The sequence below is a fragment of the Hemibagrus wyckioides genome, linkage group LG15, assembly GCF_019097595.1.
Source record: "Hemibagrus wyckioides isolate EC202008001 linkage group LG15, SWU_Hwy_1.0, whole genome shotgun sequence".
NCBI classification, from domain to species: domain Eukaryota; kingdom Metazoa; phylum Chordata; class Actinopteri; order Siluriformes; family Bagridae; genus Hemibagrus; species Hemibagrus wyckioides.
The window spans coordinates 18,276,220-18,301,014 of NC_080724.1; the positions used below are offsets into that span (position 1 = coordinate 18,276,220).

A 24,795-nucleotide genomic window follows, 5' to 3' on the forward strand; every position below is an offset into this window, starting at 1 on the left:
TTTCTCCAGACATGTTATTATTACTTTTTCATTAATACAAATCATTACTTTTCGGCAGCTAACATAAAATACATACTGTACAGGTGATTTTACGCATATGTGTCAAATAACATCATTTTGCTGAGTAACTGAGCTTGGTCTGTTTCATTGTTGCCAGATGTTATGGTGTGAAACAAGATTAACCAGGGTCAGGTTTTATTTGTTTATTTCTGTTTGAAAGCTACTGGTCCTCTAGTGAAAAAGATTATTATTTGCCACATTAAATCCATTAAAAAAATAAACCACCATTACAAATCACTTTCAGTAATATAGAGGAAGTGAGCAGTGTGCTCCAGAGGGTGTTGTGACAGTATACATTTAAAACACCTACACACAATATCCTGTCTAAAGAGGAAATTACTAATGATATGCAGCCATTTGGGCAGTAACAGCTAAGAGAAGTCCACTAAAACATTTCCCTGTGCGCTGGAAAGAGCAAAAGAAGAGTAGAATTGAAGTGAAGTTTCATTCCATGATGAAGAGCCTCCTCATCTTCACCCTCTCACTAATATCAGGTCAGCTGCTTGTTTCTTTCAAACAAATACATAAAGTTACATAAAATTGTTTTGTATTATGTTTGTATTAAGGTTATTATGTTATGTTATAGACATTAGTAAGATTTCCTTTTGACTGACAGGTCCAGTGGGCTGTGTTGTGACTGGATACACAGGAGGAAGCATCATTATAATCTCTGATCTAAAATGGGATTTCAGATATATTAGATATATTTGTAAGAAAGAAAGAACATCATGCACTGATATAATACGTACTGACACCACAAAGAATTCTGTTCAAGAGGGAAGATTCATGCTGTATGAAAATACAAGAGGATTTGTGACAGTTTTAATCAGGGGTCTGGAGCCACAGGATGCTGGAACATACAGAATGGGAGTAGGAAGTTGGTTGAGTACTGATGTGACACTGACAGCTACTAATGGTGAGGGAATGTTTAACCTCATTCTATTAATAAAACTAAAACATTTTGTCCTTCCAAAACAAAGATAAGTTATCATTAAGACATTCCACAGCTTTTGAGCTTTGTTTTCTCGTTTCTATAATTGACAGATTCTTGTTGTCCTGGGCCAAAAACAATGCATGCTTTTCCTGGACAGAATATCAGCATCATCTCTAACTATCCTGTGGTATACGACAGACACTACAAGTATATCATGAAACTTGACAATGGCAGTGTTTTAAATGACATTGTAGATACTCACACCCAATCCCAGAACAACAGATTCTCCATTTCTGATGACAGAAATGCTAAAGTTCTCGGTCTGAGCATCAGTAATGTGACAGAAGCTGATGATGGAGTTTATTTATGTGGAGTCTTCAACAGAATGAACTCAGTAGAGTATTTTTCCTTCTTCACAGAGATTCAGCTGCATGTTAGAGGTGAAACTTTTACTCACGTTGTTTTAAATATGTGTGAATATTTACACTAACAGATCTCACTAACACTAAATATGATTGATTTACAGGACAGTATTAAATTCATGTCTAAAGTTTTAAGATTTACTGTGTAATTGTTTCTTTCATTTTTCACACAACAGCCAAATCATGGACAGAAATCTCATCTGATAGAACGAATTTCAGTAAGATCTCACTCATTATTCATACTGTAACACTCATATTGTTTTAAATATGTATGAATATTTACACTAACAGATCTCACTAACACTAAATATGATTGATATACGGGACAGGATTAAATTCATGTCTTAAAATCTGGGATTTTTTTTAATGTTTTATACAACAACCACCACCTACATGTCGACAGAAGTATCAGCACATGTCAAGGGATCAGTGTGTTACACTCATGGGATCAGTTTGTTACTGTCAGGGGATCAGTTTGTTACTGTCAGGGGATCAGTGTGTTACTGTCAGGGGATCAGTGTGTTACACTCATGGGATCAGTGTGTTACTATCATGGGATCAGTTTGTTACTGTCAGGGGATCAGTTTGTTACTGTCAGGGGATCAGTGTGTTACTGTCAGGGGATCAGTGTGTTACACTCATGGGATCAGTGTGTTACTATCATGGGATCAGTTTGTTACTGTCAGGGGATCAGTTTGTTACTGTCAGGGGATCAGTGTGTTACTGTCAGGGGATCAGTGTGTTACACTCATGGGATCAGTGTGTTACTATCATGGGATCAGTTTGTTACTGTCAGGGGATCAGTTTGTTACTGTCAGGGGATCAGTGTGTTACTGTCAGGGGATCAGTGTGTTACTGTCAGGGGATCAGTGTGTTACACTCATGGGATCAGTGTGTTACTATCATGGGATCAGTTTGTTACTGTCAGGGGATCAGTTTGTTACTGTCAGGGGATCAGTGTGTTACTGTCAGGGGATCAGTGTGTTACACTCATGGGATCAGTGTGTTACTATCATGGGATCAGTTTGTTACTGTCAGGGGATCAGTTTGTTACTGTCAGGGGATCAGTGTGTTACTGTCAGGGGATCAGTGTGTTACACTCATGGGATCAGTGTGTTACTATCATGGGATCAGTTTGTTACTGTCAGGGGATCAGTTTGTTACTGTCAGGGGATCAGTGTGTTACTGTCAGGGGATCAGTGTGTTACACTCATGGGATCAGTGTGTTACTATCATGGGATCAGTTTGTTACTGTCAGGGGATCAGTTTGTTACTGTCAGGGGATCAGTGTGTTACTGTCAGGGGATCAGTGTGTTACTGTCAGGGGATCAGTGTGTTACACTCATGGGATCAGTGTGTTACTATCATGGGATCAGTTTGTTACTGTCAGGGGATCAGTGTGTTACTGTCAGGGGATCAGTGTGTTACTGTCAGGGGATCAGTTTGTTACTGTCAGGGGATCAGTGTGTTACACTCATGGGATCAGTGTGTTACTATCATGGGATCAGTTTGTTACTGTCAGGGGATCAGTGTGTTACTCTCAGGGGATCAGTGTGTTACTGTCAGGGGATCAGTGTGTTACTGTCAGGGGATCAGTGTGTTACACTCATGGGATCAGTGTGTTACTATCATGGGATCAGTTTGTTACTGTCAGGGGATCAGTGTGTTACTGTCAGGGGATCAGTGTGTTACACTCATGGGATCAGTGTGTTACTATCATGGGATCAGTTTGTTACTGTCAGGGGATCAGTGTGTTACTGTCAGGGGATCAGTGTGTTACACTCATGGGATCAGTGTGTTACTATCATGGGATCAGTTTGTTACTGTCAGGGGATCAGTGTGTTACTGTCAGGGGATCAGTGTGTTACACTCATGGGATCAGTGTGTTACTATCATGGGATCAGTGTGTTACACTCATGGGATCAGTGTGTTACTATCATGGGATCAGTTTGTTACTGTCAGGGGATCAGTGTGTTACTGTCAGGGGATCAGTGTGTTACTGTCAGGGGATCAGTTTGTTACTGTCAGGGGATCAGTTTGTTACTCTCAGGGGATCAGTGTGTTACTATCATGGGATCAGTTTGTTACTGTCAGGGGATCAGTGTGTTACTGTCAGGGGATCAGTGTGTTACTGTCAGGGGATCAGTGTGTTACACTCATGGGATCAGTGTGTTACTGTCAGGGGATCAGTGTGTTACTGTCAGGGGATCAGTGTGTTACTGTCAGGGGATCAGTGTGTTACTGTCAGGGGATCAGTGTATTACTGTCAGGGGATCAGTGTGTTACTGTCAGAGGATCAGTGTGTTACTGTCAGGGGATCAGTGTGTTACTGTCAGGGGATCAGTGTGTTACTATCAGGGGATCAGTGTGTTACTGTCAGGGGATCAGTTTGTTACTGTCAGGGGATCAGTGTGTTACTATCAGGGGATCAGTGTGTTACTGTCAAGGGATCAGTGTGTTACTATCAGGGGATCAGTGTGTGTACCTGTCAGGGGATCAGTGTGTTACTGTCAGGGGATCAGTTTGTTACTGTCAAGGGATAAGGTTGTTACTGTCATGGGATCAGGTTGTTACTGTCAAGGGATCAGTGTGTTACTGTCATGGGATCAGGTTGTTACTGTCAGGGGATCAGTGTGTTACTGTCATGGGATCAGGTTGTTACTGTCAGGGGATCAGTGTGTTACTGTCATGGGATCAGGTTGTTACTGTCAGGGGATCAGTGTGTTACTGTCATGGGATCAGGTTGTTACTGTCAGGGGATCAGTGTGTTACTGTCATGGGATCAGGTTGTTACTGTCAGGGGATCAGTGTGTTACTGTCAGGGGATCAGTGTGTTACTGTCAGGGGATCAGTTTGTTACTGTCAGGGGATCAGTGTGTTACTGTCAGGGGATCAGTGTGTTACTGTCAGGGGATCAGTTTGTTACTGTCAGGGGATCAGTGTGTTACACTCATGGGATCAGTGTGTTACTATCATGGGATCAGTTTGTTACTGTCAGGGGATCAGTGTGTTACTGTCAGGGGATCAGTGTGTTACACTCATGGGATCAGTGTGTTACTATCATGGGATCAGTTTGTTACTGTCAGGGGATCAGTGTGTTACTGTCAGGGGATCAGTTTGTTACTGTCAGGGGATCAGTGTGTTACTGTCAGGGGATCAGTGTGTTACACTCATGGGATCAGTGTGTTACTATCATGGGATCAGTTTGTTACTGTCAGGGGATCAGTGTGTTACTGTCAGGGGATCAGTGTGTTACATTCATGGGATCAGTGTGTTACTATCATGGGATCAGTTTGTTACTGTCAGGGGATCAGTGTGTTACTGTCAGGGGATCAGTGTGTTACTGTCAGGGGATCAGTGTGTTACTGTCAGGGGATCAGTGTATTACTGTCAGGGGATCAGTGTGTTACTGTCAGAGGATCAGTGTGTTACTGTCAGGGGATCAGTGTGTTACTGTCAGGGGATCAGTGTGTTACTATCAGGGGATCAGTGTGTTACTGTCAGGGGATCAGTTTGTTACTGTCAGGGGATCAGTGTGTTACTATCAGGGGATCAGTGTGTTACTGTCAAGGGATCAGTGTGTTACTATCAGGGGATCAGTGTGTGTACCTGTCAGGGGATCAGTGTGTTACTGTCAGGGGATCAGTTTGTTACTGTCAAGGGATAAGGTTGTTACTGTCATGGGATCAGGTTGTTACTGTCAAGGGATCAGGTTGTTACTGTCAGGGGATCAGTGTGTTACTGTCATGGGATCAGGTTGTTACTGTCAGGGGATCAGTGTGTTACTGTCATGGGATCAGGTTGTTACTGTCAGGGGATCAGTGTGTTACTGTCATGGGATCAGGTTGTTACTGTCAGGGGATCAGTGTGTTACTGTCAGGGGATCAGTGTGTTACTGTCAGGGGATCAGTTTGTTACTGTCAGGGGATCAGTGTGTTACTGTCAGGGGATCAGTGTGTTACTGTCAGGGGATCAGCTTGTTACTGTCAGGGGATCAGTGTGTTACTATCATGGGATCAGTTTGTTACTGTCAGGGGATCAGTGTGTTACTCTCAGGGGATCAGTGTGTTACTGTCAGGGGATCAGTGTGTTACTGTCAGGGGATCAGTGTGTTACACTCATGGGATCAGTGTGTTACTATCATGGGATCAGTTTGTTACTGTCAGGGGATCAGTGTGTTACTGTCAGGGGATCAGTGTGTTACACTCATGGGATCAGTGTGTTACTATCATGGGATCAGTTTGTTACTGTCAGGGGATCAGTGTGTTACTGTCAGGGGATCAGTGTGTTACTGTCAGGGGATCAGTGTGTTACTGTCAGGGGATCAGTGTGTTACACTCATGGGATCAGTGTGTTACTATCATGGGATCAGTTTGTTACTGTCAGGGGATCAGTGTGTTACTGTCAGGGGATCAGTGTGTTACACTCATGGGATCAGTGTGTTACTATCATGGGATCAGTTTGTTACTGTCAGGGGATCAGTGTGTTACTGTCAGGGGATCAGTTTGTTACTGTCAGGGGATCAGTGTGTTACACTCATGGGATCAGTGTGTTACTATCATGGGATCAGTTTGTTACTGTCAGGGGATCAGTGTGTTACTGTCAGGGGATCAGTGTGTTACTGTCAGGGGATCAGTTTGTTACTGTCAGGGGATCAGTTTGTTACTCTCAGGGGATCAGTGTGTTACTATCATGGGATCAGTTTGTTACTGTCAGGGGATCAGTGTGTTACTGTCAGGGGATCAGTGTGTTACTGTCAGGGGATCAGTGTGTTACACTCATGGGATCAGTGTGTTACTGTCAGGGGATCAGTGTGTTACTGTCAGGGGATCAGTGTGTTACTGTCAGGGGATCAGTTTGTTACTGTCAGGGGATCAGTTTGTTACTCTCAGGGGATCAGTGTGTTACTATCATGGGATCAGTTTGTTACTGTCAGGGGATCAGTGTGTTACTGTCAGGGGATCAGTGTGTTACTGTCAGGGGATCAGTGTGTTACACTCATGGGATCAGTGTGTTACTGTCAGGGGATCAGTGTGTTACTGTCAGGGGATCAGTGTGTTACTGTCAGGGGATCAGTGTGTTACTGTCAGGGGATCAGTGTATTACTGTCAGGGGATCAGTGTGTTACTGTCAGAGGATCAGTGTGTTACTGTCAGGGGATCAGTGTGTTACTGTCAGGGGATCAGTGTGTTACTGTCAGGGGATCAGTGTGTTACTATCAGGGGATCAGTGTGTTACTGTCAGGGGATCAGTTTGTTACTGTCAGGGGATCAGTGTGTTACTATCAGGGGATCAGTGTGTTACTGTCAAGGGATCAGTGTGTTACTATCAGGGGATCAGTGTGTGTACCTGTCAGGGGATCAGTGTGTTACTGTCAGGGGATCAGTGTGTTACTATCAGGGGATCAGTGTGTTACTGTCATGGGATCAGGTTGTTACTGTCAGGGGATCAGTGTGTTACTGTCATGGGATCAGGTTGTTACTGTCAGGGGATCAGTGTGTTACTGTCATGGGATCAGGTTGTTACTGTCAGGGGATCAGTGTGTTACTGTCATGGGATCAGGTTGTTACTGTCAGGGGATCAGTGTGTTACTGTCAGGGGATCAGTGTGTTACTGTCAGGGGATCAGTGTGTTACTGTCAGGGGATCAGTGTGTTACTGTCAGGGGATCAGTGTGTTACTGTCAGGGGATCAGTTTGTTACTGTCAAGGGATAAGGTTGTTACTGTCATGGGATCAGGTTGTTACTATCAGGGGATCAGTGTGTTACTGTCAGGGGATCAGTGTGTTACTGTCATGGGATCAGGTTGTTACTGTCAGGGGATCAGTGCGTTACTCTCAGGGGATCAGTGTGTTACTATCAGGGGAGCAGTTTTGTTAGTGCTTCACACTTATAAGTAGTCCACTATTAGAAACAGAAGGTTCTATTTTCCTTCTTCTACAACGTGACGTCATTAAAGATTTCAAATCAGCTCTTCTGTACACACATATCCACTATAACATACATGATTGTAGTTATGATTAAAGATTATGGTAATGTACATGTTTGGTTTGTTCCTGTTCTTTATTGTCTCTGTTTCTGTATCTAGAATCTTCCAGTACCATGATCATCATCATCATTGTGTGTGTCTGTGTGGCTCTGCTGCTGATTGGCGGATTTACACTGATGGCCTACAAAATGAGACACATGAGAACACAAGGTAGAGTTTCTTGTATTGAACACACACAATTGATATCATGCCTCAGTATTTAAGATGAAGATTTTAGAATTGTTAGTGTCAGCTGGATGAAACTGAGCCTTTTCTTTTGTGTATAATTATAGATTCAGCACCTTCATCCAAAGACAATGAACAGGTCAGTTTATATGTCTGAATGTGTTATGTGTGTATCAAGCTAAATAAATATTATCAAGCTAAATAGAAATATTTAAAAACAATGTGTGGTATTAATGGAATTATGGTTAGTTCAGAAAAATATTAATATCCTACAATAACTCATAACTTGTAAGTATGTGTAAATTTACATACAAGGAAACGCAAATATGAATCTCTAATAATCGGCTTCAATAGTATAATTTATATATTTGGATGAATTACCAAACATTATGTGAGCTGTTTCATATTTATGACAAAAAGCAGTGCAAAACAATTATACATTTTCATTCTTGTCAACTCTCAGGTTCACCCTGGTCAATGCATTTACGAGGAGATTGATCAGACCACACATGTTTCTGCAACAGACACCGAACTTTATATGGATGTTACATCACACAGTCCTGATACACAGATCTCCTCCACGGTACCACCACCACAAGAACAAAATCTCACTTACACCACTGTGAGTTTCCAGAAGAATCCAGATGATGCTGCAATCACCTTCAGAAAGGAGGAATCTACAACTGAGTACGCCACTGTCCAGCACACCTCAACAGTGGAATAATTAACGAATCAATGATTATGCTTTCACCAAAATGTGCTTTCAACAAAATATTAATTATACAATGTCTTAGATTTATGAAATTTATATAATTTTTTGTAACTAATACCTTTTTTTTGTCTGTTTGTTAGTGTTGTCAAATAACAAATAAATGCCACCTGCTATGACATTAAATGTGTTATTTGCTTTTGTAAGCACCAGTGTGGCAATTTAGTTTTAACCTAAAATTAATTATTTGTCCCATATACATTACTGTACAGTGAAAACCTTTCTTTGCATATCCCATCCCTGGAGGGTTGGGGGACAGAGCACAGGGTCAGCCATGATGCAGCACCCCTGGAACATGAAGGTTGGTTGGGGGCCTTGCTCAAGGGTCCAACAGTGGCAGCTTGGTGGTGCTGGGGCTTAAATCCTGATCTTCTGGTCATATTCTGACCCAAAATTGCCCCTAGTTGTGAAAGAGAGTGAGTGTGTGGACTTGCATTTGCATCCCTCCACAAAGAGAGGTACTAACTTCCACCTCTTCATTTAGTAGGGATCAGAAGCTTGAATTGTATCAGAAACATATACTCGATTTATTACTCACATTATACCCATATACCTGATTCTCTACGCACGTTGTTCTCTATTATAGTGTTCTGTGTAATGGAATCACTGATTCATCACAAAAATCCCCAGCTTTTTTTACATTACTCTAGTTAGCATACATACTGTATGTAGTAGGTGGTGAAAACAAACGACTTATTTTTATTGCTTGATTGAATGAAATTGATGTCATAGAGAAATAGTCACTGTCAGTAAAGGTGACTCATCTGCATAGTGTCTATCTGCACAAAAAACAAAACACACAAAGCCCACTTTAAAAAAAATGTCCCCTGATTCAAGACAAGTTGAAAATCATACACAGTTAAAATGAATAAACATCACACACAATTACTGAATTTTACCACTTATTCAACTGAAGAAAATAAAATGGCAGTGTCATTTCTTTTGGTACTTTCAACACATACTTCCAGTCTTCACAACACTGTGTGGTATTTAACAATTTCCTGTTGGTCAAACTAAAGTACATTGTTGCACAAAGGGGAAAAAATTGCTTTACAACTGGTGGTGTGTATTCTGTTTTTAAATGAAAAAGAAAACAGATAAAAGCATATATATATATATATATATATATATATATATATATATATATATATAAAACCAAATAAATAAATAAATAAATAAATAAGCCAGCAACCAAAGACAAAAACAAGTAATACTACTACTACTAATAATAAAAATAATCATGCTGATCTGAATCACTGATGAATACAGCATTGTGAAAGAGGAAATGACAATCAGACCACAAAGAAAAAGTGAGGATTAAAGAGTAGAAGTGAAGTTCCTTGTCAATCTCTACCTGATTTCAGGTCAGGTATTCTCCTTTAGTAACTGCATATGAAGTTAATTATCCTGGATTATGAGAATATTGAAATCTCAGTGAGGTTACTGACATGATGAGATTTTCTTTTGACTGACAGGTCCAGTAGACTGCTCCGGTGTGTTTGGTTACAAAGGAGGAAGTGTTATTATGTTATCTTGCAGTTACAGTTAAAGTTGTACTCAAGTTAAAGATTCAAGTTGTATTCAAACATAAAAAACCTCTCCTTATTATTGATCACAAAGCTAAAGCCACACAATGCTGGAATATACAGATTTATACAGAGGATCTTATAATGTTACTTTCTTTGCCTAACCACTCACACAAAATAAAAACATTATTTAAATATATCTGGTAAACACGTCAGGATGCCCTTTTGGGTGTGGGGGGTGGGGTGGGGTTAATGCACATCTATAAAGGTTAGAAACTCTAATTCATTAATTTTTGTTTATTTGTTTATTTCTCGGATGTATATATACTGTATACACACTACCAGTCAAAAGTTTGGACACACCTTCTAATTCCATGGTCTTTCCTGATGTTTATTTCTTTCTACATTGTAAAACAATCCTGAAGGCGGCCGAAATACACAATAATCTCGTTTGAACAGTTGATATTGAGATATGTCTGCTACTGATGCTCTGTAAAGCCTTCATAACGGCTCTAATCTGAGGTGCTGTTAATTGGTGATTTCTGAGGCTGGTAACTCTAAATGAACTTCTCCTCTGCAGCAGAGGTAAGTTTTGGTCTTGCTTTCCTGGGATGGTCTTCATGTGAGCCAGTTTCATCATGGTGCTTGATGGGTTTTGCAAATGCACTTGACAATATTGTTCTTGCAAGAACTATTCCCGGACACCTGACCTCCGTGTCTTAAAATAACAACTGACTGTTTTTTGTTGTCATTACATATGGATTACTTAAGACCATGTGTGTTATTTCATAGTTTTGAAATCTCCAGTACTGTTCTAGAATGTAGAAAATAAATCCCTAAACAAAAAACATTGCATTAAATGGTGTGTCCAAACATATACACTATATTGCCAAAAGTATTCGCTCACCTGCCTTGACTCACATATGAACTTAAGTGACATCCCATTCCTAATCCATAGGGTTCAATATGACGTCGGTCCACCCTTTGCAGCTATAACAGCTTCAACTCTTCTGGGAAGGCTGTCCACAAGGTTTAGGAGTGTGTTTATGGGAATTTTTGACCATCCTTCCTGAAGCGCATTTGTGAGGTCACACACTGATGTTGGACGAGAAGGCCTGGTTCTCAGTCTCCGCTCTAATTCATCCCAAAGGTGTTCTATTGGGTTGAGGTCAGGACTCTGTGCAGGCCAGTCAAGTTCCTCCACACCAGACTCTGTCATCCATGTCTTTATGGACCTTGCTTTGGTCACTGGTGTACAGTCATGTTGGAAGAGGAAGGGGCCAGCTCCAAACTGTTCCCACAAAGTTGGGAGCATGGAATTGTCCAAAATGTCTTGGTATGCTGAAGCATTCAGAGTTCCTTTCACTGGAACTAAGGGGCCAAGCCCAGCTCCTGAAAAACAACCCCACACCATAATCCCCCCTCCACCAAACTTTACACTTGGCACAATGCAGTCAGACAAGTACCGTTCTCCTGGCAACCGCCAAACCCAGACTCGTCCATCAGATTGCCAGATGGAGAAGCGCGATTCGTCACTCCAGAGAACGCGTCTCCACTGCTCTAGAGTCCAGTGGCGGCGTCCTTTACACCACTGCATCCGACGCTTTGCATTGCACTTGGTGATGTACGGCTTGGATGCAGCTGCTCGGCCATGGAAACCCATTCCATGAAGCTCTCTGCGCACTGTTCTTCAGCTAATCTGAAGGCCACATGAAGTTTGGAGGTCTGTAGCGATTGACCCTGCAGAAAGTTGGCGACCTCTTCGCACTATGCGCCTCAGCATCCGCTGACCCCGCTCCGTCAGTTTACGTGGCCTACCACTTCGTGGCTGAGTTGCTGTCGTTCCCAAACACTTCCATGTTCTTATAATACAGCTGACAGTTGACTGTGGAATATTTAGGAGCGAGGAAATTTCACGACTGGATTTGTTGCACAGGGGGCATCCTATCACAGTTCCACGCTGGAATTCACTGAGCTCCTGAGAGTGACCCATTCTTTCACAAATGTTTGTAAAAACAGTCTGCATGCCTAGGTGCTTGATTTTATACACCTGTGGCCATGGAAGTGATTGGAACACCTGATTCTGATTATTTGGATGGGTGAGCGAATACTTTTGGCAATATAGTGTATATACAGTGAGGGAAAAAATTATTCGAGCCCCTGCTGATTTTGTACGTTTGCCCACTGACAAAGAAATGATCAGTCTGTAATTTTAATAGTAGGTGTATTTGAACAGTGAGAGCCAGAATAAAAACAAAAAAATCCAGAAAAATACATTTCAGAAAAGTTATACATTGATTTGTATTTTATTGAGTGAAATAAGTATTTGATCCCTTTGCAAAATATGACTGAGTACTTGGTGGCAAACCCTTGTTGGCAATCACAGACGTCAGACATTTCTTGTAGTTGGCCACCAGGTTTGCACACATCTGACATCTCAAGGAATTTGGGCCTCCTCTTTGCAGATCCTCTCCAAGTCACAAGGTTTTGTGGCTGACCCTTTTGTAGCTCCCTCCACAGATTTTCTATGGGATTAAGGTCTGGAGACCTCATCTTTGTCAGTGGGCAAACGTACAAAATCAGCTGGGGATCAAATAATTTTTTCCCTCACTGTATATATATATATATATATATATATACACGAGCTCTTCTGTGCCTGTTGGTGTCAGTCATTGTTTGGTGTTTGATGTTGTGTGTTTGTATGTTTACCTCTCCGTTCTACATGATTTTGGTTTGTCTTTTTAGTTTGTGTGATGTTCTGTTTGTCTCGTCTTTCCCCTGTGAATAAAGCAGCACTCAATTGATCCTGCATGTGGGTCTGAGTTCCATGGCATGTGGATGCATGCTGTTCCCATGGAGATCCGGGTTCGAGCCCTGTGTGGTGCGGGGGACCTGGACGTTACACTGTTACACAACTAGGTATGAATGTTCATGCATCCTTCCTTGAGATGGACTGGTGTCCCATTCAACTTGTATCCATGCTTCACTTCCAGTGTTTCCAGGATATCCACCCTGACCAGGATAAAGTGATCACTGGAGATTTTATCATGATATAATTTCATATTCAAATATAAAGTTAATTTATAGATTAATTGTACAGTAGTTGTTCTTATGTTATAATTATAAATAAAAAATAAATTGAATAATAACTATTATTCTGTTTATGTACATAAGGGATTAAATATAGTTTTTTCTTTCTATATTTTGATACTTTAAGCTGTGTTGTATTAAATTCATCTTTGGAGTGTGACTTGTTTTAAAAAAAGAAATTTGCTTACAGTTCATTAAGACTCAGCACACATTTCACTTGTTTGGTGAGACAATTTGGCCACATTTTATTCCAAAATCTATTTCTAATAAAGAGAATTCTTTTTCAATCATCAATAACCAAGGAGATGTCTAGCAAGAACAAACAGTAGTTAACAGTGTTTAGTAGCAATTAACAGCATTTAGCAACAGTTAGTAGCTTCTATCAGTGTTTAGCAACAATTAGTAGCTATTAACAATGTTTAGCAGCAGTTTAGCAGCAGCAGCATTATATCTTGTATTTTGTGTAAAACATCCATAATAATTAGCCATGTAATATTTATTTGATTTGTGTTTTTAACACTAAAATTACTAATAGCAGGACTGTTCATTATTTTTTCTTTAGTTTTATTATCATACTTATGAGTTTAAGTTTTTTTAAGTATTTTTATTGTATTTGTATTAAGGCTTTTCTGTTTAAAACAGTAGGTTATCGTGTTATTAAGCCTAATAAATGTTGATTTTGCATTTGAAGATTTTGCCACCGAGAGGTTGATTTTTTTGGAGAAATGCGGCTACGCTTTCATCAACTTCAGCATCGAGTCAACGGTAATACAATCCATAGAGAACACAAGAGAACGCTGTTTCTTACATTTCTGCATTTTAATACAAGTTGATTGTCAGAAAACACCAGAGAGGAACAGACAATGGAGGGTTTAAACCTCGGAAGGGGTATGTTTATTAAATGGAAAATGCGGGTGGAAAAAGGAGGGTGGAGAATACTCAGCTTTAGAGAGAGAGCTAGAAGCTGGAGCTGGAGGGAGATGAAGACACCGTGCATGGAGGTGAGAAGAATCGGGGAGAGCAGCGAGCAAGGAGGAGGTAGCAGTCCAGACAATACGGCAAAATAGTGGTAGCACTGTGGCTAATGCTGACAGCCGTAAACATGACTTAGAGTCAGTGTCTATCCGAGACCAGACAGGGATGAAGTGAAGAGAGTGCTCTTAAATAGGTGAGTGGAGGTAATTAACTGAAGAGATGCAGGTGATCTAAATCAATACTCGGGAGAGTGAGGGCGCTGGTGAGGGGTCGGGTCCGGCGTGTCTGTGACACTGATAGCCTAGGGTCATATTATTTTACCTCTTTATTACATGGATATGGTCAGGTTAAAGTTTGTGCCTTATTTGAATTGTATTTTTACAGACATTTTAGGAGTTACGTATTTTCTGAGAATGAATATATCAGTGTTTTATGGTTTAAATTCCCTCTAGGCTTTTTCCATGTGAGATTAAGTAAAGTAACTACTAAGACATTGTTTCATAACAACCAGCATTTGGTACTGAAATAAATACCTGTTATTTCTTTCCATTCCCTGAGCTGAGCGATCAAGAGAAATGTTCAATTTTGAACTCCTTATGGAACGGCCCATGCATATCATATGGTCTCAGAAGGATCCATCTCTGCAGAACAGTGGCAGGAGAAACCTGATTGTCAAAAACCTGGACAAATCCACTGACACCATGGCCCTTTTTGACGCCTTCCCCAAGTTTGTAAAGGTCCTGTCATGCAAGGTTAGGACTTAATCTTACTAATCTTACTGATTAATTATGAATTAGATTAGTTCTGTTTGACAAATTCTGTGTTGTTAGTAATGAAAAGGGGTCAAAAGGATATGGCTATGTCCAGTTTGAGTCTAAGGAAGCAGGGGACAGGACCGACGACAGGGTCATGGGTGGCCAAGCCTTATTGATGCACATGTGGAGTGAAGGCTGGCCTGTGTGTTCCGATCCAACAGACGAGCTACTGTTGCTCAAATTGCTAAAGAAGTTAATGCTGGTTCTGATAGAAAGGTGTCAGAATACACAGTGCATCACAGTTTGTTGTGTATGGGGCTGCATGGCTGCAGACCAGTTAGGACGTCCATGCTGAACCCTGTGCACTGTGGAAAGTGCCAACAATGAGCACGTGAGTATCAGAACTGGACCATGGAGCAATTGAAGAAGGTGGCCTGGTCTGATGAATCACGTTTTCTTTTACATCATGTGGATGGCCAGGCGCTTGTGCTTCACTTACGTGGGAACACATGGCACCAGGATGCACTGGAAGAAGGCAAGCCAGCGGAGACAGTGTCATGCTTTGGGCAATGTTCTGCTGGGAAACCTTGGGTCCTGCCATCCATGTGGAGGTTACTTTGACACATAACACTTACCTAAGCAATGTTGCAGACCATGTACACCTTTTCATGGAAATGGTATTCCCTGAGGGCTGTGGCCTCTTTTAGCAGGATAATGCGCTGTGCCAAAAAGCAGAAATTATTCAGGAATGGTTTGGTGAGCACAACAATGACTTTGAGCTGTTGACTTTGCCTCCAAATTCCCCAGATTTCAATCCAATTGAGCATCTGTGGGATGTGCTGTACAAACAAGTCCGATCCATGGAGGCCCCACCTCGCAAATTACAGGACTTAAAGGATCTGCTGCTAACATCTTGGTGTCAAATACCACAGCACATCTGCAGGGATCTAGTGGAGTCAGGGCTATTTTGGCAGCAAAATAGGGACCAACATAATATAAGGCAGGTGGTCATAATGTTATGCCTGGTCAGTGTATATTCAAACCCTACACCCAGTGTTCCTCGTATATGCCCCAGTTCCACCACAGAATGAATAAATGAATTCATGCAAATAATAAAGAATTTCTCAAACATTTTCATTATACGTAAAAAATAAAACACACCCATTTTAAACAGGATTCAGAGTGGATTCATACATTCCTTATCACACAGGAGGAAATGATAAAAATAGAATAAAGAGAATTCAAATATATATATATATATATATTTATAGTGGCCTGACAACACGTATTGTGCAAAAATACAGTAGCAGGGGTAGTGCAAATAGAAATAAACAAAAACACAAACATAAGCATAGCAGCGGAATGAAATATTAACAGGGTTGTGTTAATGTCCTGTAATCAGCTGAAGGACAAATTCGAATTGGACAGTAGCAGCTTTTGGGGATACTTCCAGGTTCATCATTTTATTCATTCTAGTAATGTCAAACCTCCTGGGGATAGGCCAGTATACTGTGATATAGATGATTTTCTGTTGAAAATTACCAACACGCAACATGTTATTTCAAAAGCATACTTTTTGTTTCATTCAATGGATCATGGTGGTATAGATCATATTTGGCGCATTTGGGAGAAAGATTTCAATTCTGAGTATATCGATATTGACTGGGTAGATACAGTCAAGTCTACTAGACACATATTCATTTGCAATAGATTGGTTGAAATGCAATGCAAATTACTGTTCAGATTATACATTTCCCCATGAATTTTGAATAAGATAAATAGCAATCTCTTTCCACTATGTAACGAATGTCAGCGTGAAATCGGTACATATATGCATTGCTTCTGGCTTTGTCCAGTAATTACAAAGTTTTGTAATGGGGTGGCCCGGAAAGTGGGGGAGATCTTTTTTCTTACTTGGTTTACCTGCAAAGAATGTTGGTTTAACATATAACCGGTTCCTACTTTGCAATAAGCTCCTGCTACTTGCTAGGAAATGCATTCTTATTGAGTGGTGTCACCCTAGGCCTCCACCGCTCACCCTTTGGTATAGAGAGATCTTTAGAATTTTGCCTTTGGATTGAATAACTGCAGTGCTCAGGGGAGACAGTACCTCTTTTGAAGAGTTATGGGGGCCTGTCTTGGAGCATCTTCCAACCAGTGTACAAGAGATTAGATAAGGGAAGATTTTGAAGTTTCTTAAAAATCTCAAACATTACAAATATCATTACACTTAACACTTAGTTTTACATCACAATAAACAAAAAACTTCTAAATGGGTTGTTTGAGAAAATTAAATAAATTGAAATTAATTCAAACTTACTATTAACCACCACTTTTCTTCAGATGCTCACACAGAGGGCCTACAAAAATAACAACATTTTAATAACACTGGTCCCCGTAGAATTATCCACAAAACTGTCTCAATATTAGGCTGGTATTAATCATTTTCCATTACTTCTATTGTTACTTCTTTAAGAAACAATGACGTGCTTTTTCTCACCACACGAGACGTATCCCAACAGAAATCACTGTCAATCAGCAAAATACACCGCCATCAAAATAAGAAAAATACAGAGAGGGAGTGTTTAACTCACTGCAGTTACATATTTCTTAATATTTTGTTATTTCTCACACTTTAATGGCCTCAATCCTCCACTGCATGAGCACCATTCAAACCATGTAATGAAGCGTACTGCTCACCGGTAGAAATTCACTACACTTCCTGCCAGTAACACAGTCACAATTCTTAATATTTCAGCAATGAATGAGAAGGACACTAATACACACTTAATGTGCAGTACCCTTAAACTACAGTTCAGATAACCAGTCTCATGAAAGACATGTCACCATTTCATCCTGGTTGCAAATAAATAAGATGCCTTTGCCAAGACCATATCACCCACAGAATTATGCAAAAATACTGTCTAATGTGACAATGTTAAAATTAATTAATCATTACATATCATTATGAAGGCCATTGGTGGCTCAGTGGCAGGTTTCCCACCTACCATGCGGAAGGCCCATGTTCGATTCCAAGCCAATGCCCAAACTCCAGCCACTGGATGCAGTGCTGGTCCCAAGCCTGGATAAAAAATGGGAGGGTTGCGTCAGGAAGGGCATCCGGCGTAAAACCTGTGCCAAGTTGTTGTGCGGACCAGTTGGGCCGCTGTGGCGACCCCTGACCCTCAGGGAGCAGCTGAAAGATCAACAACATTAAATATCATTATGACTGTCATAAAATACCATTATTTTAAATGAAACAAATTTTTTAGTACCCTAAAAGTTTTAAGTGTATCTTGTGAATTTTGGGCTACTGAGCTTGAGATTGTTCCATCATATAGTGATTTTCTGCAAAAAGTCTGTTTTGCCAGTCTAAAACCTAGTGGGGCTGGAGAGAGTTGTTTTAGAAGGCAATCGATGTTTCAGTTTTGGGTTAAAGCCAAGTGAATGATTTTACCAGTCTAAAACCTTCCCTTTTTTCCCATATTTTGTGTTGGCAGTATGTTCAGTTCTGCTGCTATCAACAGGAGTTATTACATTAATAAAGATTACTGTTCCAGAAGAAGCCATGCAAGCCCGTCCACTACGTCCATCATGTTTGACCGATGGGCTTGTATGTTGTGGATCATAAGTAGATACTCGCTTTCTCCACATTTTGGCCTTTCCATCATTTTGATAGAGGTTAAACTTGGATTCAGAACTTTTGTGGCTTATCTATGTGTTTCTTTGCGAATTGCATCTTGTGGTATGGCCTCTATATTTCTGCTCATTAACTCACTGTCGCTGTCTACTGAGGTTGTGAAGGTTAAATTGAGCTCTAATGCTACCTCTATGATTTATACGAAGCGCATGTTAATGGACTTGTTCAATTCTTCAGAGTTCATCTTGGCCAAGCTCAGATTTTAACAGATAATAAAAAGTGTCTCCAAAAAAGTTGTATAACGTGGGGCATTTGCAAAAAATTTGAAAATAATTAATATAGCATTTGTTCAATTCCAACATTATCTGTATCTTACAGTACATTATCTATATATTATATATTATTAGGCATTGCTGCTTCTCAGGAGTTTTTTGTTTGAGCTCACGGTTCTGTGTGTGTTTATTCGTTGCATGTTTTCACACTGTTGATGTCAGCATGCAGTCACTTTGACACATTTCATTTGTTCAGAAACAGCATTTCCTGTTGATGCCGCATTAACCTTTGCTGTTAGTCTTTATCTCATCATATAAAATGCATTTCTGCGTACTTAGGTCAAATCTGTCTATATATATATATATATGAGAAAGGAAGAGTGACAGAGATTAAGTGTGAAAGTATATATATATATATATATATATGTATATACCTGAGGCACAGTTGTATTGATTCATGCCTGATGTCATCATTATTAACAAAAAAGGTTAACAAATGTTGATTTTTGCCATTATTAAATTGATATATGAGATTTTTATTGCCAGTTGAAACTGAAGAGCTGTTTTTTGACAACGTTAGTCTTTATCTCATCATATAAAATGCATTTCTGTGTACTTAGGTCAAATCTGTCTAAACAATTAATAATTCAAGAAAACACATTTAACCTTTTCAATATCTATGTCCAAAACACAGTTACGTAGCCATCTGAAACTTTTGTTACTTTCCCCCCAAATTATAATGTGATGACTGAGATTTAAATCTAAAATCTTCTCATTCACACTCATTTAACTATATGGATTTTATTGCCAAGTTGACATCAGCTGGATTAATAAAGTAATCAAAGGAAATGCAACTTGCTAAATTGTTTAAAAACCTTTCAAACGTGTATTATATTTACAGTTCATCCATCCATCTATCCATTTTCTTTACCCGCTTTATTCCTACTTATATATGTATATATATATATATATATATATATATATATATATATATATATATATATATATATATATATATATATATATATATATATACCTGAGGCACAATTGTATTGATTCATGCCTGATGTCATCATTATTGACAAAAAAGGTTAACAAATGTTGATTTTTGCCATTATTAACTTGATATATGAGATTTTTATTGCCTGTTGAATCTGAAGAGCTGTTTTTTGACAACGTGGAATTGTTAAATGTACTATACAAATAAAATCAAACTGAACTGTGAATGTTCTGTGTGGAGTTTGCATGTTCTCCCTGTGCCTGCATGGGTTTACTTTGGGTACTCTGGTTTCCTCCTACAGTCCAAAAACATGTACATTAGGTTAATTTGTAATTCTAAATTGCCCATAGGAGTGAGTGTGAGTGTGTGTGGTTGTCTGTCTATATGTGTGGCCCTGTGATGGACTGGAGACCTGTCCAGGGTGTACACCTGCCTTTTGCCCATTGTGTGCTGGGATAGGCTCCAGCAGATCCCCGTGACCCTAATTAGGAATAAAGCGGGTAAAGAAAATGGATAGATGGATGGATGAACTGTGAATGTGAAGATAAATGTAATGCCTAGATATTAGTAATGCTGGTTTGTAGTTGTTTCAATGATAAGATATTTATAATGAAGATATTTAAATAATCTTTATTTTAATAAAGATAATAAATCCCTATCAACTGTCTATTTATTTGCCATAAACCTCAGTGTAAGACATTGGGGCACTCTTTGAGCTAATAATCCTAACATCCTAATCTTAATAATCCTCATAACATCAGCAGCCAGGGATTTCCAGGGTTTAGTCCGAAACCAACTTTGGATTTAAGCATACAGATGTTTGGAGCAATAAAAACATACAAATACAAATATGTCTTAGTGTTACAGCCGTTTTCCTGTTAGTTCTGATAGCTGATTAAACCTGAATACATTTCTAGTCCCAGTCTCTCTGGAGATGCTAAATGAAAAATGATATTCAAACATTATTCTACAAAATCAGATTCTTAAAATCAAAATGCCACATTGTCTGGCATTCAATCAATTATTCAATAAATACTCTGAAATTTTTTTATTCACCCATAAAAATAAATAAATAAATAAATAAATAAATAAATAAATAAATAAATAAATAAATAATACAAAAGTCTGACTCTAACACACATTTCTTATTGCTGTGGACTCTGAAGTTCATACTGTGACACATTAATCCCCTGACTGCAAAACACTGAACCTCTGACTGCAGCCTACTTGTCAGTATTGCAAAAGGCAAATAACTACACAAAAAACACACAAAAAGCCCAATTAAAATGTTTTCTTCGATACAAGACTATACCATACACAAATAAAATGAATAAAAAATGCATGCATTTCTTGAATTGTACTATTCATTCAACTAGAGAAACTAACTGGGGGTGTCAATGATTTTGTTTCATTTAGCAAATGTTCCCTGCCTTACTAAGAAATTATAGTGTCACCTCAATGTCAGAACATTTAAAGAACATGAAAGAACATTAGATGGGTTTAATGTGTTTCTTTTCTGCAGCACAAGTGTTACATTTTTTCTACTGAAAAAAAGCATTCTGAGAACAGAGGAAATGACAGAACAAAAGAAACAGAAAGACATCAGATCACAAAGCAGATGTGAGGATCAGTAGAACTTTCCTCAGTGAGATAGACAGAGCAAATTTCAACAAAAGTGTAGGAGTGGAAGTGAAGTGAAGCTGAATTTCATTCCAGAATGAAGATGAAGATCCTCCTCATCATCATCCTATACCTGATCTCAGGTCAGATATTCTTCTTTAGTAACTGCATGTGAAGCTATTTATCCTGGATTATGAGAATATTGAAAGCTTGGTGAGGTTACGGATACAAATGCAATTTTCTTTTGATTGACAGGTCCAGTAGACTGCACTGATGTGAATGGTTACTCAGGAGGAAGCGTCATTATCATCTCTGATATACAGTGGTACAAACACAACAGAAAATATATTTGCAAAGTGAATGAAAAAGACTGCACTGATATAATACGTGCTGGCACCAAACGCTCTGAAGTTCAAGTTGGAAGATTTGAGTTGTACTCAAACACAGAAAACCACTTCATAGTATTGATCAGAAAGCTGAAGCCACAAGATGCTGGAACGTATAGATTTGGAGTAGGGGATCAGAGCAACTCCACTGTGACCCTAAAAGTTCATAATAGTGAGTAGAAATTTTAGGTTTTTTTCTAATACCTCTGTATCTACTCACACACATTTAAAACTTTCATATGGTATATAGAGCTAGTACTTTTCTAACTGTGCATTAAAGGTATTACACGTCTATAAAGCTTAGTAAGTCAATTTTATATTTGTGTGTTTAATTGACAGATACATCTTCAGGGGTGCCAAAAATAATGAGTGCTTATCTTGGGCAGAATATCACCATCACCTGTAACTATCCAGTGGAGTATGAAAAAAACACCAAATATGTCATAACAATCGATGATGACACTAAGACTGAACGAATTCTTGATACTAAAATAAAATATCAAAACGGCAGATTCTCCATTTCTGATGACAGAAGTGCTAAAGTTCTCACTGTGAACATCAGCGACGTGAGAGAAACTGATGAGTTATTTTATTTATTTGGCGTGTGGAATGGAGGGGGGTCAGTCAAATATTACTCCTACTTTAGAGAGATGTGGCTACATGTTACAGGTGAGCATTGTAGTTTTGCCATTTTGAAAAGAAATGTTTAGACAAATCATTCTCAATTGAACTAAACCTGAGAGTACAGACAGCATTAAAGACTTGTCTCAGTAGTGGCCTTTTTGCAATCTTATATATTAAACTGAACACAAACATTTACCCAACAACAACAGGCACCTACCTGATGTCCTCAGCAGCACCGAGTGCAGCTCCATCTGCAGTGTGTTTCAGTAAGAACTCTTTACTCTTCATGAACTCACTTTTTCATTGTGTGCTTTTATTTGTTTGTTTTTTTTTTGTCTTCTTGCGGCTGCTCCTGTTAGAGGTTGTATTCGTGTTTGTCAGAAGAGTTTGGTACTCAGATGTTGTAGGTTCTCTTGTCCTTGTGTACAACATGACAGCAACACACACACACACACACATTATATTGTAATATATGTGTTTATGGTCATGTATAAAGTTGATGTGTTTGGTCTGATCCTGCTCTGTATTGTCTCTATTTCTGTCTCCAGGTTCCTCTGTTATCATCATCAATGTCTGTGTTTGTGCGGCACTGCTGCTGATTGGAGGATGTGGACTAATGATGATCTACAAACTGAAACAGAAGAGAAAACAAGTTTATGACAAAAAAAGAAAATTTTGTGACAAACATTCACACTCACACACACATACACACACACACACACAAGTGAGTGAGTTGTAAGTTGTGAGTATGTCAGTGTGTAAGCATGACTGTGTAAATCTGAGTGTGAGTATGAGTGTGCTCTGCAAGTAACAAGTGCATTGCTTGATGTAAGAATATGATATTTTGATGATAATTCTATAATGTGATATATTGAAACAGTTTATTGTGAATAGAATTTTGGGAATTTCCTTATTCATATAAAAACACATGACAATATTAAACTGAAGACTGAATTCATTACTGTGAGAGGATGCAAGTGACAATTATCTTTTTTTTCTGCTTTCAGCTTCCTCCTGATTTTAACAATCATTCCGCTTCTGTGTATGAAAACATTGGAACGAGTGCACTATTAAACTGCAGCAGCAAATTAATCAGTCAGAACTTCCTTCCTGAGCTGTTGAACTCTGTTCTTAATATTATGAGCTGCATCTTAGAGGCTCAACTCTCAACTCTGTAGTGAGTCTCTCTTCACTTCTTTATAGGACTGTGATCTAAAAAAGCATGTTGATCACAAATCCATACTAGTTCATTGACAAGGTTCTGGAGGATCGCTAGCCATCCTGTGTGTGTGTGCGCATGTGTAGATGTTGTTGTTCTTGTTATTTGTTCTTGCCTTTGTTTTCTTAAATATAAAGTTGACTATTATAGTTCTTCTTTACTTCTTTTTTATGTAATAATTTTTAATTAACCATTTATCTATCTTTTGGCATGATGTTTAATTCTGAGCTTTATTCTGCACTGTTATTAGAAGTTTACTTATGAACCTCTGTCATGAGTCTAGCTGATAATAGGAAAGACATTTAGTGATGTCATCTTGTACGACACATCGAATGTCTTATTTTGGTTATGCTGTCGATGCTTAAGAGATCTACATGTTAATGAAATTCTCCTTTGCTATATTTACAAATCATTATCAATAAAAACACACTTCCAAACTGTGCTTTAAATGATGTATTCATTTTTTATCAGCTCTCTAAGTCAAGATTATGCCTTCTTACATTATTTCTAATTAACAGAGAACACACACACACACACACACACTTTTGGTTGAAATTGGAATCTGGTATTTCCTAATTCCTAATTCCTAACAAGCTCATTAAGTTCTCTTTTGTTTTTAATCAACTCTTCTTTTTTTAACACTAAAGAAAGTATTCTAATCAGCTGTGCTGTAAACCCTCTTGGTAATTTCTGGTTGATGTAAAGTTGGAGAAAAAACAAAGCCAAAACCATAGTTCACAGAAAAAGATTGAACAAACAAACTGCATAAACAGAGCTAGTTAAATGCTCAAACAGGAAACCATGCATAGGTGAGAAAAAGGTCAACTGATAAGTGACAAGTAACAAACACAAAAAGTGCACAATAAAGACCTCTAGTGGCCAGAACAACAGAACAATCGATAAGATTCAAGATTCAAGAATAATCCTGACACAGTGGGCATTTAGTGTTTTCACACCCCATTAAATTGTTCCATATTTTTTCAGTGTAAAAATAAAAAATGTAGAAAAATCAAGGTGTGTTAAATATTTATGCAAGGCACTGTGTCAAAATACACATCTGTACAAAAAAAACAGTGTTATGTCTGAATTTCTGTATGTTCAGCAAAAACCATTTATCCAATTAAAAGGTAGGTGAGGCTATTATTTATGTCTATATGGATATACTGATGAAATTAATTAAATTAAAAGTCATTACATTTACAATTAATGTCACTTGGATTGATGTTTACTGATCCAGCGAAATCCTAATATTTGCCTACTTAATACTTTCTGTGAAAGCCTTTTTGCCAT

The 24,795-nt window shown here is 38.9% G+C and overlaps 2 protein-coding genes across 2 annotated transcripts; both read left to right on the forward strand.

Moving 5' to 3' along the window:
• The first annotated feature begins 396 nt into the window (after positions 1-396).
• On the forward strand, positions 397-8,524 carry LOC131365801 (uncharacterized). Its single transcript, XM_058409669.1, has 7 exons — positions 397-554; positions 677-976; positions 1,105-1,434; positions 1,593-1,634; positions 7,504-7,614; positions 7,737-7,768; positions 8,093-8,524. The coding sequence occupies exons 1-7, from the start codon at positions 512-514 to the stop codon at positions 8,351-8,353; spliced, it is 1,119 nt and encodes a 372-aa protein (XP_058265652.1). The 5' UTR covers positions 397-511; the 3' UTR covers positions 8,354-8,524.
• Positions 8,525-21,225: 12,701 nt separating this feature from the next.
• On the forward strand, positions 21,226-23,928 carry LOC131365806 (polymeric immunoglobulin receptor-like). The gene is made up of 5 exons (XM_058409672.1): positions 21,226-21,419; positions 21,532-21,834; positions 22,002-22,331; positions 22,496-22,552; positions 22,835-23,928. Exons 1-5 carry the CDS (start codon positions 21,374-21,376, stop codon positions 23,023-23,025), a joined length of 927 nt encoding a protein of 308 aa, XP_058265655.1. The 5' UTR covers positions 21,226-21,373; the 3' UTR covers positions 23,026-23,928.
• Positions 23,929-24,795: the final 867 nt, after the last annotated feature.